Source organism: Canis aureus, chromosome 1 (assembly GCF_053574225.1).
Source record: "Canis aureus isolate CA01 chromosome 1, VMU_Caureus_v.1.0, whole genome shotgun sequence".
NCBI classification, from domain to species: domain Eukaryota; kingdom Metazoa; phylum Chordata; class Mammalia; order Carnivora; family Canidae; genus Canis; species Canis aureus.
Genome location: NC_135611.1, coordinates 15,092,442 through 15,113,853, shown reverse-complemented (window position 1 = coordinate 15,113,853; position 21,412 = coordinate 15,092,442). Strand labels below are relative to the sequence as shown.

At 34.4% G+C, this 21,412-nt stretch overlaps 1 protein-coding gene across 4 annotated transcripts in view; it reads right to left on the bottom strand.

Moving 5' to 3' along the window:
- PIGN (phosphatidylinositol glycan anchor biosynthesis class N) overlaps positions 1-21,412 on the bottom strand; it is a 114,730-nt gene that overhangs the window by 78,129 nt on the left and 15,189 nt on the right. For all 4 annotated transcript variants that reach the window (XM_077891202.1, XM_077891193.1, XM_077891220.1 and 1 more), the window contains 9 exons: positions 19,110-19,238; positions 18,091-18,343; positions 15,765-15,886; positions 15,184-15,282; positions 13,089-13,195; positions 7,516-7,640; positions 6,379-6,509; positions 5,385-5,501; positions 2,479-2,519 (listed from right to left, as the gene is read on the bottom strand). In XM_077891202.1, the coding sequence (XP_077747328.1) occupies positions 2,479-2,519; positions 5,385-5,501; positions 6,379-6,509; positions 7,516-7,640; positions 13,089-13,195; positions 15,184-15,282; positions 15,765-15,886; positions 18,091-18,311 (963 nt within the window). In that variant the 5' untranslated portion in view covers positions 18,312-18,343; positions 19,110-19,238. The remainder of the gene's footprint in view (positions 1-2,478; positions 2,520-5,384; positions 5,502-6,378; positions 6,510-7,515; positions 7,641-13,088; positions 13,196-15,183; positions 15,283-15,764; positions 15,887-18,090; positions 18,344-19,109; positions 19,239-21,412) is intronic.

Genomic DNA, 21,412 nt, shown 5'->3' with positions numbered 1-21,412 from the left:
AACTTGACTACTTCATGTAATAGTTTTTCAGTATGCCTCAACTATACAGAAAATGAATAGCAATAGAAGGCTCTAACTGGAAAAATATATATATTAACTAAAGAAAAAGTATATACCATAAGGTTTGGCCAGCCAGTGAAATCCAGAAAAGACATATAGCTCCTAGTTTCCCAGAGTTGTTTGTGCTTCTACCTCCACTTCTGGAACTCCCCATCACTCCTCAACCCACCCCCACTTCCTTTTTTGACCTTTCATCATCCCATAGACCACTCTCCCTTAGAGAGCTAACACTCTCTGTTTCTCTAGATCTGGTTGGCTGTTTTTATATTAGTCCTTACAACTTTTCAGGCAGTAAACTGCTTAGATGTCAGAATTCCCAGTTCCAAATCCTTGCTTGCAATCTCTTAAGATTAGGGGCAGATTATTTAACCTCCCCAATGCCTTGGTTTCCTTATCATTTATTTATTTAAAAAACTCTCCCTTACAGAGTTATGGCATAATTAAATGAGATTAAATTTATAAAGTACCTGGCACATAATAATCCTGCAATAAATGGTGGCCAAAAATGCTGTTGTAGTTATATTAACTAGTTGGCCTCTCAGCAGCACTGTGTAGACCATTCCCTTCTCAGCTTCTGTAATACTGCACTCCACTGAGTGTCTTCAATCTCACTGTGGCTCCTTTCCAGATACCATTCTAATTCCCCATTTAAAGTTGAAGTTTGGTCTCAGGCTTTCAATGCTTCTCACTTTTTTATTATCTAGACTCTTTTTACGAAGTAGCATTCCCACACAACACTGGAAAACTCCAATTGCCTCTGCCTTCTCCCTTTTCCCTAGAATCCACTGTTTGGCCTCCTCTAATCTGTTCTCCAAGCAGCGCCAGACAAATCCTTTCACAAAAAGATCATATCACTCTCCAAGCTTCAAATACTTGAAGGGTTTCCCCAAGCTTTAGGATTAAGTCCATTGGCTCATAACGCCCTGTGGGGTCTAGTGCCTACCCAGACCTCATACCACAGCCTCAGTTGCTCTGTGATCCTTTAATATGCTATGTATTCTCTTCCCAGAGCTCTATGTACATGACGCTCCCTCTGCCTGAAGTGGAGGGAGAATATCATGTGCCTGGTGACTCCTACTTATGCTTCAGTCTCAGCTCAATCCTCAATGTCTCAGGAAGACTTTATTGACCATACCGTCTACCAGATATGTCCACTCTGCTCTCATGGTTTCACAGTCCTCTCTTGTAGCACTTAGCACAGCTGTAATGTTATATTTATTCATATAATAATTCAGTTAATATCTATTCTCACCCCTAAACTGTAAGCTTCCTAGGGCAGGCATTGTATCTGCTTTTACTCATCATTATATCCCTTATACATGTTTAATGCTAATCTCTGCCAAGGTCTAAACACACTGCAGACACATAACAATGCTGGTGGAAGGAATTTATAAAGAAATTCTCCTCTAAAGCAGATTTGAGGTAGGAGCATTCAGAGACCAATAGCTGAATCTATATTTAGTTTTAAATTATAATCCAGTCTCACTATAAGTAAAACATGTTTTATGATCTTCAAGATATTCCCTATTCCTCTGATAGTGATCTTTATTGCAAAATTAATTAAACTGTTATTCTAATCTTACACATTTCGATTCATTTAGGTGATATGCAGTTAACCTGAGAGAAAAGACCATTCTTAATAAGCTGACAGAGAACAGGCTTCTGCAATCACAGGCCTAAAAATGAGATTTTAGACCTTGGTTTATTCACCAAAAAAGGAATGCCAGCTTGTGAGGTTACCTAGAGAAGGTAAAATATTCCCACCACTTTGGAGGCCATATCCAATAATGCCATGCCTTCTACAAATAGTGAAGATGGCTGTTTACATAGCATATCTTCAACAATGAAAATTCCATGCTTCATATTTATACATGTTACCAGTCTAACTTGATTAGGTTGGCCATGCATTTTCCTGTAACCTAAGGTTTCTAGCTGAGTAATCTATATTCTTGTCATCTTTTTTCCATTGCATTTGTAAGTATCCTGGGTAGAATTAAAGATAAAATATGTGTTAATAAAAAAGAAATGGTAACTCACATACTACAGGGAAAAAAACTCATAATAGGATTTTATTATTTATTATGTCTGTGCTTAAAGCAACTAAGCAAGGCAACCATGACAAGAAATCATAGAAACTGAACAAGCATCCAGATTTCAATTTACATAATAATTCTTTAATTAGCCAATGTTATTTAGAGGGAGTCTTTTTTCAGTTTTACTTGAGCTTTTTTTATTTTGCTAGAAGGAAGATCAGTTGAGTTAAAATATTTGCATTAGATGGATTTCCCTTGGTAACTGAAATGTTTTGAAAAATCCTTTATCATCATTATTATTAATACTGTTTTTCAGATTTTTTTGGTCTAAACTTCTTATAGGAGAGAAAATTAAATTTGAAAGTGATTAAATTGTACTGAATACCTGATGGATATCTTGCCTCTTCCAGTTCTCTAATTTCCATTCTGAAACACAATTAGACACAAGAGCTGATGTTAAGATTAAAAACAAAACAAAAACACTTTCATTATTAAGAGAGATCAAGGTGTAATGACAAAAGAAAGTATTGGGAAAGTCTATTTTAAGTCAACTATGAATAAAAAGGGTACTTAAACAGGTAGAGCTATATATTTTTAAAACTATAATTTTCAAAGAATAGCTTTAAAGTTAATATTTGATGTCTTCTGTGATGACTTCTTAAACTTTCAAAATGCTCATTCGCAGATAATTGTTTCAAAACATCAAAAACCCGAGGAAGGGAAGATGGAAGTAAAAGGCACAATGATAACAGCTGTCGGCATGACTACAACTGACAGTCCTGCTCCAGGGAGTAATTAAAGCAATTGATAGTCCATTAGACAACCTAAACCTTTTTTCTTCTCTAATGGCAGTTGCTTGCAAAATATTTAAAATTGTAGCTGTGATATTCCTACTGTCACTAATCCTAAATGTTAAAATACCATAGTGAGTAATGAGCTACTATTTTTTTTAAAGATTTTATTTATTTATTCATAAGAGACATATAGAGAGAGAGAGAGGCAGAGACACAGGCAGAGAGAGATGCAGGGAGCCTGATATGGGACTCGATCTCGGGTTTTCAGGATCACACCCTGGGCGGAAGGTGGCGCTAAACCGTTGAGCTACCCGGGCTACCCATGCATTACTATTTCAAATTGCCTTCAGAGATATCTGTCCCCTATTTTTCTACAAATTCAGAAACTTCAATAAACAGTTATCAAAACAAATGATTATGAGACTATCCCTTATTTTAATGACTTTAAGATATATTACCAAAAGGGTTCTAAGATGTTTTATGATGAAATTTCTTTTAATAAGCTAATAAAGTTTAAAAAATCTTCAGTTTCTACTAGTCAGCTACTAAAAATTCACACTAATCACCTGATGAGGAAAAAAACGCACATTCCCTTTCTCTATAAGTTATGATGTTTTATTCACATAAAAAGTATATTTCTTTTATAATAATTTTTGAAGTCAAATTATCCTAAATATTAATTCACTGAGAAATCAAGTGCCAAAATAAAGTTTTATCTCCTAAGTACAAACATACTACTTAACTTAGTTTCTATTAGACCCAATCTAATCCCTTTACCACAAAGCATAGGAATATAAAATGTTGAAGCTGCTTTAGAAAACAGTGTGGCAGTCTGCAAAAAATTAAACACAGAGTTACATATGACCCATTTATTTCATCCCTAGGTATATATCTATCCAAGAGAAATGCAAACACATGTCTACATAAAAACTTTTACACAAATGTTCACAGCAGCACCATGATAATAGCCAAAAATAGAAACAACCCAAATGTCCATAAGATGATTGAATAAATAAAATATGGTCCATACAAAAACACTATGGTCTATACATACAATAGAATATTATTCAGCTATAAAAAATAAACTATACATACTAAACACAGATGAAACTTGAAAAAAATTATGCCAAGTGGAAGAAGCCAGACACAAAGACCATACAATGAGTAATTCCACTTATATGAAATAAGCAGATCCAGAAGAGAGAGAGAGAAAGAAAGTAGAACAATGGTTGCCAGGTGATAGAGAGAGGGAGAAATAAGGTGTGTTCTCTAATGGGTCACAGGTTTCTTTGGGGTGCTGACTGAAATGTTTTGTAATTAGATGGTAGGGGTGACTGCAGTCTTGTGAATATACTAAAACCCCCTGAGTTGTATACTTTCAAAACATGAATTCAAATTAAAATGGTAAGACAATTATATCACGAAATAAAAATAAATTCAAAGAAGTCATTTAAGGAAATCTTATTATGCAAACCAAAAAGAGTCCTCTATGATAGAAATGCCTAAACATGGCTGTCAGTGTGAATCCCTGGAGAAAGTTTTAAAAAGAAAATTTCTAGGGCTAATCCAGACTCATGGAATTAAAGTATCTAGTGACAAGGTCTGGAAATCTGTTTTGTAATCTGCATTTTTAACATGTTGTTTTGGATGAGTTTTATGCAGCTAATCTGGAGTAAGGATCTAAAAGGAATTTTTTTTGTCCAATTAATAAAAATTTTGGAACTCTGAAAAAAACCCTACCTTAGAAAATAAGCAGAGCTTCAGGAAAAAGGAATTCATTTTCATGAATAAAATGGATTAGGAAGGAAGGGAAGCTTGAGTAACAGAGAATCTTCAAAAGTACTAGAGACACAGCAAAATCAGTCCAGTTGTGAAATGTCAATTGTGACATCTGTCTGATTTATCTGAGTGACAGTCTTTGCAGATAAGATTCGACTCAAGTGTTTAATGTAAATCTCAGCAATAAAAAGGCTTGTGGGAAAAAAAAAGTAATTGTATAATTTATAGTTGTACCTTTCGTAAGGCAGATAACTAAGACCATATATTTCTTCTTCATCTTCTTCTTCTTCTTCTTCTTCTTCTTCTTCTTCTTCTTTTTTTTTTTTTTTTTTTGAGAGAGACAGAGTGCATGTGTGTGCACACATGTGTGAGCAGGGAGGAGTGGGGAGGAGGGAGAAAGAGAATCTTAATCCAGTGCAGAAACCTGACAAAGGGCCTGATCCCATGGCTCTGAGATCATGACCTGAGCCAAAATCAAGAGTGGGATTAACCACTGAGCTTAACCAACTGAGCTGTACAAGCACACCTAAGACTACGTATTTCAACCTGAATATTATAAACCAAATAATATCAACTATACAAAAGTAATACTTAAAAATTATAATGATACAAATATAAAAATGAAAACTGTAACTTGAAAAGTGATTTTTTAAAGGTAAACTTTGGTTTTATTTTAAACTGTTATATTTATAAAACCAATAAAGATAAATGTCTCTACCTTTTAAAAATGCATCATCAAATTTCTGAGCTGATACTCTTTGGGGATACTTGATTCCAGCTCCCCAAGTGACAAAAGGAGTTAAAGTCTCTGAAGGATGACCAGCCCCATGGAAACCTACCAATAAGACAAAAGAGTAATAAGACAAGTAAGTATATAGGAACTTATACCTACATTTTTTTTAAATAGTAAATTTTAAAGAGTTAATCCATAAGTAATTCTACTTCTGGCCACCACACTCCTCCCAAATGCTTGCAACACTGCATAACAATTAGTTTATAAATATTCCCAAAGCATATCAGAGCATCAAAAATAAAACAAAAAGAGTATCTGTTGACTGGCTGAAAGAAGAACGAGAATAGTATCATTAAGACTTGGAGGAGATGCCACTAGAGTAGCTCTGTATAGGGCAAGCAGTCAGTCAACTCCAGCTCTGTTCTGGAGAGGACAGCAATATCTCTTTGATAAGGTTCTTTAAGGCTACTTTGGCTGATATAGCCAAAAGGCCTTTAGAGAGTGGAACTAGTTCACTAGAATTCTATACTGTGATTTGGGGACCCAAATCTCATCTTTGCCTGATTTTGTTCTCTGTGTACACACTGTGTTTGCCTTGGGAGTCTCACAGGGAGGACAAGCTCATCTAGGGGAGACCTCCAGGAGCCTGAGGGTCCCTGGTCATACCACCTTAACTTTACCTTGTTTGTCATCACTTACAACCAACTCTAAGAAGAATAACAGGATACTTTGTTTTCTTCTCCACGCTTTTCTCTAATTTCTCATTTTAAATGAGAATATATCCCTTTTATAGCTAGAAGATAGATTTTTTACATAAGATCAGATTTTTTACACTAACACATTAAGCAGGCAATTGTTGTGTGCTAGACACTTTGCATATACTAAGACATCTAACCTGCTTCAACATTACAAGATATCTGCAAGCTACATTCACCACTACTTTAATCATAAAGTACATGTCGCGTAAAGACAGACTAACCCCAATCTGTCATTCCATGGTCAGAAGTAAAGATAAATGCTGTTTTCCCATCATTTCCATAAAAATCTTCAAGCATGGATACAATTTCTTTCATTCCCTCATCAACTACTTTAATATTGTCCTTATATTCCCTGTTTAAAAAGAAACAGAAAAATAAATTAAATTACATTAATTTGGAAAACTCAAATTTCTTCAACGTGAACTAATTACATCTAAAGTTGGTAACTCTTAAAATACTTTAAGATTTCGTCTTTAATATTTTAAAATCAGGGTTCTTTAAATTGTCAAAAATAATATTTTCTCCTTTCTTTTTATATTCTCTCCTTTTAAAGAAGCAAAAGAATCTGAAATGGTTTTCAAAAATAGTTTAAAAGGAGAATACTCTTCTATATTAGTTAGCAAGTACATTTTAATGAATGCTTTTTACATCTCAGATGCATTAATTATGACTTCCAAGTTCATGTCTCTCATAATGCAAACTATATTGTTCCTGTCGTATTAATAGGTATCACTGCTTCAAGTATAAAACGTTTCCATCCTGTAGAATGTTTATGATATAAAACAATAATATAATATTTTAAACAAATTATATTTAAGCATTCTATACAGTTGAAAAGGTTGGTCTGGTATGAACTCTATCACCTGAAACAGTCCATCATGTTCAAGAAGGGGAGCATGAGGTATTCATTAATGGCAACTAATCAATAGGCTGTAGTTACAATTAGACATATCTAAGCCAAATTCTAAATAAAGAATAAAAGTAAAACATGGATTCTTACTCTTATGGTCTACAAAACTGAGAAAAATAATTGCTGTTCTATATAAGGAGTGCTACTGAAATACGGTATAGAAAACTTGATACAATTATTTGCTAGACACAATACTTATTAAATGGAACACATAAGGAATAGCTAATTATATCTTCTTGTGATATATTAATATCACAATATTAATACCACATAAATGTTTTCCCCCAAGATTTACTTAAGTATTTCTAAAATATATAGTTTTTCCCTGCCTGAAGAATATGGAATATAAGCAATGTGAGAATTACAAACAAATTATAATATTTTAAAACATTAAACAGAATAGTTGGGTCCCTTAAAAACACAAAATTAAACACAGCATTAAAATTACCTCGATGTTGGTCGGTGAGCATGTCCATTTGTATCTATTCCTAATAAATGTAAGAAAAAAACTATTTTTTCTTCATTTAGTTTAGAAAACAAAGATTGGTTGTTTCTGGCAGCATGAAAGAATTCCTATATGTAACAAATCAGTTAAAGAAATTTAGTTCATTTATTTTATTTAAAAGTAATTCTGACGAAAACATTTAATTGCATTTATAACTATAAAATTAAATTATCTTATTTTGTTTAAATTTGTCCTTGGGACCATCAACACAAAGTCCGTATTGTTGAATAATGAGTGAGCTATTTTCCGGGTAATAAGTAGGCCAAGAAAAAGTTATAGGAAGGGGCACCTGATTTCATGAAGACCTCATAAGCCTTGAATAAAATACAGCAGGTTGAAGAAACATTTTGTCAAGAGCCAAATAAAATAGTACGAGAGGCAACATTTTAGGAGCATTTTATCATTTTTAAATGTTTTCAAAGCTGGACTATTTCTCACTGTCCTGGCTAGGTTACTACTTGAATCCAACAAGTCCAACCATAATTGCTCACTTGGATCATTGTGAATAGCTTCTAAACAGTCTCCTTTGTCCAAGACTAGAATATGTTCTTCACATTGTATGAGAGAAAAATGCCCTAACTTAATAAAACACGGGTCAAAAATTATTTTATTAATTTCATAATGATAAGCTGGATTCATAATGCTGTTCTAAGACAAAAATCATAACTTCTACTTACATACACATGAACATGTAAACAAGTACCTGTGGGGAATACTTTTTTTTTTTTTTAAGATTTTATTTATTTATTCATGACAGACACAGAGAGTGAAAGGCAGAGACACAGGCAGAGGGAGAAGCAGGCTCCATGCAGAGAGCCTGACGTGGGACTCGATCCCAGATCTCCAGGATCACACCCTGGGCCGAAGGTGGTGCTAAACCACTGGGCTATTGGGGCTGCCCTGTGGGGAACACTTTTAAATTATTTTAGGTAAGTTAACAGGCTATGCCAAGATACATAATTACCATTCACATAAATGTCTCTAACCATGTAATAGATGGTAACTTTAACAAGAGTGATTTAATTGTTCAATAAAAATCTGAAATATATTTTGAAATGATTCTTCATTATTATAAAGACTAAAAAAATACAAATGGTGTCATATAGAGAAGCCTGCTATTGAAGAATAGAAGTAAAAAAATACAAATGGTGCCATATAGAGAAGCCTGCTATTGAAGAATAGAATGTAACCTGCTACAGCCTCCTCAAAAGCATAAAACTGTCCCTAGCTTTCATATACATTTTACTTTACCCCTAAGAAGTTTTTAATCTAGGTAGAAGTGGCAAGTTCTTCAAAAGAAAGGAGTTAAACCCTAAAGATATAACATTTTTATAAAGATTTTATTTATTTATTCATGAGAGACACAGAGAGAGAGGCAGAGACATCGGCAGAGGGAGAAGCAGGCTCCATTCAGGGAGTCCGATGTGGGACTCGATCCTGGGACTCCAGGATCACGCCCTGAGCTGAAGGCAGACGCTTAACCGCTGAGCCACCCAAGCATCCCCCCTAAAGATATAATTGAAAGCTGACAAAACCCCCAAAAACCTAGCACCTGAAGTTAAAATTTGTTCCATGACTGTAAAAAAAAAAAAAAAAAAAAAAAATTTCCACTATGGAAAAAGTGCTATTCATTCATATATGGACATAAGATCTGGGAGACTATGAAATACTAATCTTACAGAGTTCAACCTGTTAGATTCCTAAGGGCTTTTTAAAAGTTAGTCTTTTGGCTGAGTGAAGTTAAGTCAATCGGAGAAGGACAAACATTATATGTTCTCATTCATTTGGGGAATATAAATAATAGTGAAAGGGAATATAAGGGAAGGGAGAAGAAATGTGTGGGAAATATCAGAAAGGGAGACAGAACATAAAGACTGCTAACTTTGGGAAACGAACTAGGGGTGGTAGAAGGGGAGGAGGGTGGGGGGTGGGAGTGAATGGGTGATGGGCATTATTCTGTATGTTGGTAAATTGAACACCAATAAAAAATAAATTAAAAAAAAAAGAAATGGTAACACTACTGAGGTTTAAAATTAAAAAAAAAAAGTCTTTTGGACACAAGAGGTAATATATACTCTAGTTACTCTCCCTTCCATATCTACTCTACTCGTGACCATCAGCTCCTACTGTTTCTTTTTTTTTCTTTCTTTTTTTTTTTTAAATATATTTATGATAGTCACAGAGAGAGAGAGAGAGGCAGAGACATAGGCAGAGGGAGAAGCAAGCTCCATGCACCGGGAGCCCGATGTGGGATTCGATCCCGGGTCTCCAGGATCGTGCCCTGGGCCAAAGGCAGGCGCCAAACCGCTGCGCCACCCAGGGATCCCGCTCCTACTGTTTCTTATCTTGCGAACAGACTCGTTCATTTCTATACTCAACGAATATTTGTTGTGTGTCATGGGAAACTATTGGATGACTACCCCAACATGCACTCTCTTTTTCTGAGTTATTTTTCTGAGTGATTCTGTGATTTCATGAAACATGGCAATGCTCAACCTTAAAACCTACATATTTCCCATCCTCTCTTACAGCTAAGTGTGCCTTAGTGGTTGTGGCAATGAGATATAAATCAAGTATTTCAGTCAAAAGACTATGAAGACCTAAGGCTCTTTGAAATAACAACTCTGAAGATAAAACTCATGCTCTGAGGACAGAGGAGAAATTCAAGAGACTGGGTCTTATTGACACCACGGAACCATATGGAAGTCCTGGACTGCATCAATCCTGGGCTGCCTACTTCTGGCACTATCTTTACTGAGATAAAAGTAAACTTTTAAGCTGTTTTTCCCCCTATCACACAGAACTGAACCTAATCTAAGCTAATACTTGTATCTATGTACCAGATGATTCCTTGCTAGGAAATGAGTTAACAATGAGAAAAAGTCAGTATCTCTACCAACAAGATGTATTCAGAATTGAAGGGGGATCTGCCAGAGTATCAAGAATTATGGTATAGCATAATAAAGTACTTAAGATAGAGGTACCAAGGGAATATAGAAGAGGATTATCTAAGTGGAACTGGAAGTGAGGTGAAGCAAAGGGAAGTCATGGAAGGCCTAATAAAGGAGATGATACACAAACAGAACTTTAAAAAGCAAATGGGGGATCCCTGGGTGGCGCAGCGGTTTGGCGCCTGCCTTTGGCCCAGGGCACGATCCTGGAGACCCGGGATCGAATCCCACATCAGGCTCCCGGTGCATGGAGCCTGCTTCTCCCTCTGCCTGTGTCTCTGCCTCTCTCTCTCTCTGTGACTATCATAAATAAATAAAAATTTTAAAAAAATAAAAATAAAAATAAAAAGCAAATGGATTCAACATGAATGAAGCTTAAAGACATTATACTAAATGAAATCACACTAAGCCACTCACAAAGGACAAATATAGTATGGTTCCACTTATATGAGGTATCTAGGTACAAAACATAGACATATAGGAACAAATACATAGAAACAAAGTAGAATGGTGGTTGCCAGAGGCTGGGAGAGGAAGAAAATGGGGGGTTATTTAATGAGCACAGAGTTTTGGTTCTGCAAGATGAAAAAGTTTTGGAGTCTGGATGCACAATAATATGAATATACTTAACACTACTGAACCCGTACACTTAAAAATGGCTAAGATGGCAAATTTTATGTTATATGTATTTTACCACAGTTTAAAAGAGTGAGTAGACATTTACATGGATTTGTTCTGCTTGGATTAAGCTTGAGTATCTAACCAGAACACAAGTCTAGGTAAGACCCCTGACTCCTTCTCTAGCCTTACTTCAGATCTTGCTCCCAGTCAGTATTCCTGCCACCTTAACTTCCCTTTCTTTCAGTTCCTCAAATCTATTATGCTGGCTCTTCAGTGCCCAAGATTTGCATATTGATTGCTGTTGGCCTGAAATACTTGTTCACATGCAGTCCAGATTCATCCATTTCTTCCAATACTTCTGAGATCATTTTAATACTCTCAGGAAAGCCTTCCTCTACCTATCTAGATCATGATTTTCTAAAGGCATATTCTTAGTCCCTATATTTTTCCCTTCACACCATTTTCCCATTGCTGATGATTTCATATTACTGTTATTATTATACATATATGCCATATTTTATGAAGTCATAGGCAAATAATTTTTTCTGATCACTAGCAGTGTTGAAATAAAGAAAGGAAAAAAGGCATAAACGCAGGTCAGCCACAAGCTATATCTGCCCATACACAAGGAATCAAATCCATGATTCTGGAGCATTTTAGCTATGTATATGAAATTAGAAGCCAAGTGCCTTTCAGCAAATACTAACATAAGTAGATTACATTAAGAAATAATAATTAGTTAAGTAAAATTTGCCAATTATTTTCTTAAAGAGATCTTATTTAATTTCAAGTTTTCCCTGTTGACAAAAGTATACATTAAATGAAAAAAGAAAATTTCAAGGAGAAAGATCCTGATAGAAGAAATATGGTTTATCAAAGAATGTATTGAACCCTTAATTCCTGCTAAGCAACTACAAAGAAAAATGAAGACACATACTGAGGAATTCATTTACAAGCTAACAAAAATGACTGTATCATGGAGAAGTCTGCAGGGTCACTTTGAAAGACACTACTGGTAAGAAGAAGAATCATTAAGGGTCAATCAATGAGTGCTTCTTACAACAGATAAATTATAAGTTGTTATATCTAAATGAGAAACAATGGACAGGAAGAAAAGAGAGGCAATATCCACAACTTAGATTTTCACACAATTTTTCAAAATGAATTCTACTGGATCCCCGGTGAAAACTGTGGTAATTGTCACTATCAAATAGTCTAAACACCTTTATTGCTTAGAGAAACCCATGGATATGGATATTATGACTAACTTGCTAATTTGTTTTTGCTTATCTTTCTCTGAAGTGCAATTTTTAAACAATCATGTTATTATAAATGCATTCCATTTGAACAGCACTTTCAAAAGCATTTTTCATACATCTTACATGATTCCACTGCTAAAAAACTATTGTATGGTCAAAGAAAGATCGAGGTTTACCTAGGACTATTCAGCAAATAGGAATGAAATGCAGGCTCCCTGAATTCCAATCTATGGAGCCCATTTCACTGTCAGAAATATGAAAATTCAGAAAGTTATCTTTTTTCAGATTTTTTTAAAACTTCCATTAATTGGTTATTGTAGAAAGTGTAATTTCTTAGAATCTAGTCTTTTTTTTTTTAATTTTATTTATTTATGATAGTCACAGAGAGAGAGAGAGAGGGCAGCAGAGACATAGGCAGAGGGAGAAGCAGGCTCCATGTACCAGGAGCCCGACGTGGGATTCGATCCCAGGTCTCCAGGATCACGCCCTGGGCCAAAGGCAGGCGCCAAACCGCTGCGCCACCCAGGGATCCCTAGAATCTAGTCTTTTTAAAATAGTATGTACAAATACAGAACTTTCAAGTTTATACAAGTAGGAAAAATTAAGATGCATTTACTAACAAATCAGTTTCTAGTACTTAGGTACAAATACATGTGCTGAAGATGATCACCTCAATAGTACTCACCTTCATATTATCAAAAACCCAAGTATCCAGTTTTGTTACATCCTGGGCACCAAAATCCTCATTGTCAGCATCATAGCTATATGCATAAACATGGTCTCCACTAGCACCTGAAAAGGAAATTTTGGGAAAAATCTTTTTAACAATTTTTTAATCTGTCATGAAATATGAAGTAGTTATTTAAAGATTTTTGTGAGCAACCAAAATTTTTCACAAAGCATTTTATATTATTAAATTTTTTAATTTATAATTTTAATTTATAAAAATAATATAATTTTATATTATTATTATTTTAAATATTTTATTTATTTATTCATGAGAGACACAGAGAGAGAGAGAGAGAGAGAGAGAGATTGGCAGAGGGAGAAGCAGGCTCCATGCAGGAAGCCCGACGTGGGACTTGATCCCGGGTCTCCAGGATCCCGTCCTGGGCTGAAGGCAGCACTAAGCTGCTGAGCCACCCGGGCTGCCCAGCATTTTATATTATAATAGAGAAGAGAAAGACAGGAGAAAGAATGAACATTTATTTTAAGTGCAATGGACTATGACTACTACTTTAACATGCTGTTGCTTTTTGTTCTCATAGCACCATTCTAATTTTACAGATACACTACATGTAAGTTAATTACTTAGCCAAAGTCACAATGCTAATACACAACAGCACAAAAATAAACATCAAAGTCCGTTTCCCTGTACAGATTAAACTATTCAAAAAATTTGTCGTCTGTGAATGCTACAATCTAAAACAGATGAAGTCATTTGGTACATCCTAAAGCAAGAAGAAAATTCAAATATTTCACTTATCCTATTCATAAACTGTATTTTTCTTAATATAAAGGAATAAATATTGCCTATTGTTAAATTCTTTGAAGGGGTCAACAAACATATTAATCTTACATATTTATAAGATTTTATTAAGAATGTAATCAACTTAGTGAATTGCTGAGATAGGCTCTTACGGGTAATAAGGATGAGACAGACCAAGTAATAATCTCTAATAGAAGCACTTCAGTTCCAATGACACTACCACCGCTCAGCCATTCCACTTCCCACATCCTAAGTACAGATCTGAGTAGGTTTTTTGGTTACTCTAAGAAATAGAACACTCCTATTGGACTGTTTTTGATTCAGGTGTTGGTCCTGTCCTTCCAGTGACAGCCAGAAGTAGGAAGGTCATATAGTCACTCACCACCACCAGTCCCCCCAAAAGCTAAAGTGCTTTCCAAAAAAAGGAGACTATATATAAATGGCAAATAGTCTGAGGTTTCTTTGCCCTGACGTACATAATTATGTTCTTTGAATATCATATGTAAAATTCTGAACATATATTTTTCCTTTCAGGACATATAATAATATTCAATAATGCCAATTATTAAGATTACACCTATGGTTAAGTATAATGTTACAAAACCTTTCTTTAAGTGAAATGACCTGTCATTCTGCTCTCACTAAAAAGCATTTAATGACAAAATTCAAATGGAATCCGGGATTTCAGAAAAATAATATAAACAAATTTCTAATCAATGCATAGAAACAAATATAACAAATCCAAATGGCATGATCTTGAATATGTGAAAATAGGAATTACAAGTCATAGCACTTAAATCTTTATGTAAGTATCTACAAACTTAATAAATTATCAAAGTAAAATGAACCAGACATCAAAATCACCATCATAATGAAAAGTTATGTGATAAGCACATTGCTAGATATTTCACAGGAATTATCTAATTTAATCCTAAAACCAAACCTATGAGATAGAAATTATTATGATTACATTTTACAAGGCAAACTGAAGTTCAGAGAAGTTAGCTAACTTGCCCAAGATTACAAAGCTGTTAAATGTTAGAGCCATATACCATTTCATTGAATCCAAGATACTAACCACTATACAATGTGCCCATATATTTCAAGTACAACTAAAAGAAAAAAACCACACAGACACATCTATCCTTTGTAATATGTCCCTATGTCAGAGATGTTAAATATTTAAAAACAAGTATCTCAAAAATCAATAAAATATAGTAAGTAATACACAAAAATTACCATATTGTTTTACTACTATACTATCTGATGTAATATAATCAATGACTCTTACCTTTGGCAAACATAGTCAAGATATCTGGGCTTCCCCAGCTCCATGTGTACCTGCTTTCATTAATAAGAGAATCAAATCCCACAGGATTTTCCTTCCATCCTTCAGGTCATTGAGAAAAGAAGCAAATAGTAACAATAGTAATATATACACGGTGAATGGTGAAATATTAGTATAGCCTCTAAAGAAGTATTCTTCAAAAAGTAACAATGAGAATTACAGAACAAATGCAAAGTAATAGATTTTATGTTACATGTATTATACCATAATTTTTTTAAAGCTTACAATAGATAATTTACTTCTTACTAAAATATAGAATCACTTTTGAACTTTTGAGAGTTAACATCTAGGAAAACCATGGATCCATCCAGTCAGGTTATTTTAGTAGCACAGAACAATAAAAGATCAAAGCTTAATTCTTGAATCAACATCAGTGTGTGTTTATGAGTAAGCTATACTAAAATACTTACCAAAAGTATGTCAAAACACACTTCACTTGTGTCATGATTCAGTGGTAAAGAAGCAATATATATGCCATAAATTTTTCATATCAGAAAGTCATCTGTATAGAATATAGACAATACCTTTGGCAACTGCACTGACATCTTCATAAAACCCAGCTATCAGGGCTACATGACCTGGCCGAGATTCAGTTGGCACCCGTGTATGAGATATCCCCCAGCTGCCTTCATGCATGATGATATTCCTAAAAGATATTATAGATCAATAGTTAACACAGACTATGATTAAATCCTGCTAGAGCTTTAGAAAAAATAAGATTTTTACAGAGGAATCAAACCCCAAAAATGACTCAAAATTTAACTAGGAAAGGAATCTTTCCAATCTCAGCTGAGCCCAGTTCTAGCCCTCTGACTAGCTGGATTCAGCAGCATAAATGAGTTTAGGCGAGACAAAGAACCATCCAACCACTACAAAGAACTGTGAAACAAAATAAAGGATTGTTGTAGGAAGTCACAAAGTATTCAGATAGTTTGTTACATGAGAATTAACTGACTCACACAATATTGCTCTATAAATGTCAATTTCATTAGGTGAGCTGTGGTAGATGCAGTCATATAGGAGAAAGTCCTTGTTCTTAGGTGATGCATGCAAAAGTGTTTAGCAGTGAAATGTCATGAGATTTTAAACTGTATTGCAATGAAAGCAAAGGACCAGCAATGCCACTGCAGGTTAAAGAGCAGCAGAGTAATGAGCTATAAAACACTGACTGCATTGGTAACAGTTTTTAAGATGAATGTTTGAAGCCCATAACAATAACTACAAGTACTGGTTTAGATACTCTTTAATACTGAATTACCTCAAACTAAAAACAATTTTGGTAAAATGCATGCATAGTTTGAAAACCATTGAACCATTTGTTAAGGGAAAAATATTTTTTTAACTTCTTCAGTATTTAATGAAAAGTAAATTTCAACACAAAGTAGAGGTAGAAAGAAATTTGGGGGACGCCTGGGGTGGCTCAGCGGTTGAGCGCCTGCCTTCGGTCCAGGGCGTGATCCTTGAGACCTAGGATTGAGTTCCACATCGGGCTCCCTGCATGGAGCCTGCTTTTCTCTCTGCCTCTCTCTCTCTCTATCTCTCATTAAATAAAATCTTTTAGAAAAAACTACTTTAAAAAATAAAAAAGAAATTTGCATATCTCTGTTAAAAACATTTTGATCAGTTCAGATCATATTTTTTAAGAAAGAAAATGAGGAACAAGTAAAACATTTTACAAACAGGTTTAAAAAAAAACTAGATTTCTGAAATTGTAAACACACGATGGCATATAACCCAAGGCATACCAACCACGTGAGCTCTTGGCCTGCTACCTACCACCCAAAGGAGAAAGAAGTGCCACCAGGGAGGCTCACCTTTTCCCTAACAACTGGTATACTTTTATTAATTTGCGATGAACTGTATTTTTCTCCTTTCTTTGACAACTAAGAAAGTCATCTAAATATACACCTAAATTTTAAGTTATTTGTGGAAATTAATGTGACACATTCTTGTGACGTGCACTTAACTATGATCTTATTTTCCTACTCACATTTTCCACTGCCCTGAGTTGCTCACTTAATTACTTTTATCTAATGCATTCCTTTGAGCCACCATAAATTTATTTCTGGAAATTCGACAGGAATCCAAGTTCATTCATTACTCTAGCAGTCAACAAATATTTAACTGCCTACCATGTTCTAAGAACTGGAAATAAAGTGGTATATAAAACAAAGGCCCAGGTTTCAAGGAACCTGCACATGCTAAGTACTATAAAGAAAACTAAAGCACAGTAAAGAGATAAAGTAGTGATGGCAGGTGAGAACAAGGGAAGGTGAAATATTTTAGATAAATTTCCACTTGGATTTGAGTTTTAATCTCTCTACATACAACAGCATTAAGAAGGGCTTTTGAGGGACACGCCACTAATCAGAAAAAAAACAATTATAGTTGTAGGAGCCCCAACAGTTTAAAAAATTAAACATTTCTTTTCAAAGCCACTTCAGACTCTAAAATCACATTGAACACCAATATTAACTTGGAAGGGCTTCATATATTTTATAGGTGTATTATCAGTTGAACTCTATATTTTCTAGTTAAATACCACTGTAATTAGCAATTCATTAATATTTATGCTGGTCATTATTTTTAAAATATAGCAAGTTTATTTTATAAGAAAAAGATAATACAGTGAGTTGTAAGCCAGGTTTGGATAATTAGGACAAGGTAGGCCAAGCAGCTAATGTCATACATATCTCCTGGGAGGAAATAAATTTGTTAATCCCAAGACAAAGGCAGATATATATTTGCCCCTATTGCCTTTCTCATCATCACTTCTATGTCCAACATGAGATAAAACAGTGGCAAGACAACATTTTCCAGAGAGGTCTTTGTATCAGCTAACATGCTTACCTAATAAATGGCGCTCTAGTATTTCCATTTTCGTCTAATTCATAAAGTGTATCTGCTCGCAGGCCATCAGCAACAAACAGTACTAATCTTTTTGCTGGAGGAGGCAATGGTGTTAACTGAGGAGTCATTCCATGAACCAAAGGAGATGTAAAATAAATATCGAAGATGGAGCCGAAGAACACAAAATGTACAAGCAATCCCAAAATAAAGAAGAGCAGCATATCCAGGGTAACTAATTAATCTTCAAAAAAGACTGAAAGAGGAAACAAAATTAAATTTGGGTAAACCTTAATGCAATTATTTATTTTTTCAATATTTTGGTGACTGTGTGTAGATTGAACATATGTTAAAATGTTACATAATTTACAACTTCACTTTCATTTATGCTAGCAACAATAAACATTTTTTAATAATGAGATAATACTAAAATAAAATACATTCAAACAAAAAGAGAAAGTTCAAGTATAATACACAATTAACACCAATAAACTATTGCTAATAAATTTTAATGCACACTAAGCTTATAAAAACTAACAGAGGATCAAAAAACAAAGAATTAAATGAGTCCTAAAATGAGTCAGGGTTCAGTTAAATCAAACCCTGTATAAAACAGAAAATATAATTCATGGTGCTCTTGGTTGCCCATATGACCACCACTGATAGGCTTGGAATTTAACATGACTTAAATGTTAGTGGAATTTTTTTTATTTATTTTTTTTTTTGGGTTATCAGCTCAGGAGACTTGTAGATTCTGCTGACAGATAACATGATTTTTGTCAATTTAGCTAAATTATAGGAAGGAAAAAGTAGTTAAATTCCATGTGTTTCAGAAAATGTACATTCACTAAAGGAACACTTTTAGTTTCCTGAACCAATTAAAAAAAAAAAAAAGCGAAAGTTATATTCATTCTTTCAATTTAAATATTCTTGAAAGTATTCTATACATAACTGTGTATGGGATACAACAGGGAACACCAAGAAGACATAGTTACAGATCTGATAAGCTTACTCATACTTACAGAAGGAAAACTAAGCAACATGAAACTTCATTTAAATAATACTGTAAGACAGTATGCCATTAACTGCCAAGATCAAGTCCATGGGAATTTTCAAGACAGTCTATAATTTACTTTTGTTGGTGAATCTCCCTGTAGATTAAAAACAACAAAGTACTCTTAATTGTCTTTTTGTAATATAACTAACATCAGTTACATACAGTGACCCTTGGCTGAAAGACACCAAAGATGAAGTAATTTTAATTACAGACACATCTTATTCTTCCTGGTCTAAAGAATTACATCATGGAAGAAAGGATGGCAAAAACAACAAAAAACAACAACAAAATCCTTGTCAAAGTCAAGTACATCATAAAAAGAATATAAAGTAATGTAAATGGGCAAATTATGGGCCACTTTTTCCTGAAAGATTTAAGAGTCATAAATATCAAAGACATTCCACAAAGTATAGAAGTCCCTTCGTGGGTCGGTGCTATTCTGCAACCTAAGGAAAGACTCTCAATAAATATTCTGCTTTTTCTAATATATATGAGCTTCAACTATACAGCAAGCACCATCTTAATGATGGTATACATGATGGTATGTAAAAATAAAACAATCATGGGGTGCCTGGATGGCAAAGTATGGTTGAGTGTCCGACTTGGTTTTGGCTCAGGTTTGATCTTGGGGTTATGGGAGCGAGGCCTGCATTGGGCTCCATGCTCAGTGCAGTTTGGTTGAGACACTCTCTCCCTCTCTCTCTGCCCCTACCCTTGTACTCTCTCTAAAATAAATGAATAAATCTTCAAAAAATTAAAAAAATCACTGGTAAGTTTGGAAAATATAGAAAAATTACTTATGATTTTATCACCTAAAGAAAAATCTGTTACATTTCTTACAGTTTTTCAATCTACATTTTTATAGTCTCATAATTTCATATATTTTTTATTATACATGAACATTTCTTTGTTATTAAAAAAGAACTCTTCTTACTCATTATTTACCATCACCACACTTTATTCTATGGGCACATCTTAATTTTCCTGTTCACCTCTATAATGTTAAACATTGGGTTTTCATTTTTTCATTATTATAAATGTCAACATGATTAATTTACATTTTAATGTAATTTTTATGTTAACTTTTCAACATTTCACATTGTACGTTTAAAATACTGCCAATAAATTCAATACTAAGTCAAAGGCTATGAGCACCTTTAAGGCTCTTGATACACTGTACACGGAAATAATTTTTTAGCTGAAAACTGATTATCCTAACGATAACTTCATTTAACACTTGCAATATAGATTTTTCTTATCTCACAACCCCTTCTAAAGAAAAAACTATCACTTCAAATAGACACAGTCTAACAAAATAAATTTGATGAATTAAGAAGACATTGAATACTCTAAATGACAGTATTTCAAATAGAGAAATTATTATTAATACCACTGTTTCGAGAAAGGAAGGGGTGGTCAGCTTTGTCAGATACAGTTAAGATTGGAGTAAGAGCAGGGCAGCAGGTGATTTGGTTTGTGGAAGTTCTTGTTAACCTTACTGAGAAATTTCAACATAACGAGAACTGAGCCCTTTCTAAAGTGCTTGTTTGAAAAGCCAACAGGTGGCGATGAAGGGAAAGGCAGCAAAATGAGTACAGCTCTTTGGGAGCGTGTTAACTCTAAAGAAGAAAAATGAAAATTGAGGTAGGGCCAATAGAGGATTTTCTTCAGCTAGGAAATCATAGATTTGAGTGCTGAGGAATGATGATGACGTAGAAAGAGGTCAAAGCTGCCACAGAAAGCTGGAATAACCGCAGGGGTTACAAATCCTTATGAAAGTCAGAAAAAAATGGAACCTAGGGTACAAGTGGAGGAGTTGGCTACTCCTGTTTTCCCTGGGATTTTCCTGCTTTTGGCACTGAAGGTCTTGCATCCCAGCAAAGTTCTCAGTTCCACAAAAACTGTCTCTGGGCTCTTTAGTTGGTTGGTCCCATGGCAGCCTGCTTCTTTATTTTCTTGCATCTTCTCCAGTCATCTCCTCAAGGTTTCTCTGGCCACCCAGAATTAGACCCCTCTCTCATTTTCCTTGATTTAAATACTCATACACTCTGTATTTAAAAATAGAGTATCCAGCAGCCCATTTTTCAGTGCTAACAAGGAGCTCTGTGATAATTCTCAGATCCAAAAAACTATCTGTGCTTTTTTTTAAATATGCATATTAAATTAAAATTACCCCTAGCTATTTTCTTGAGTACAAGGACTCTCCATCATAATATATGGCACTTATTTAAACAAGTGCTAATTATTTTAAGAGTCTTACTAAATTTT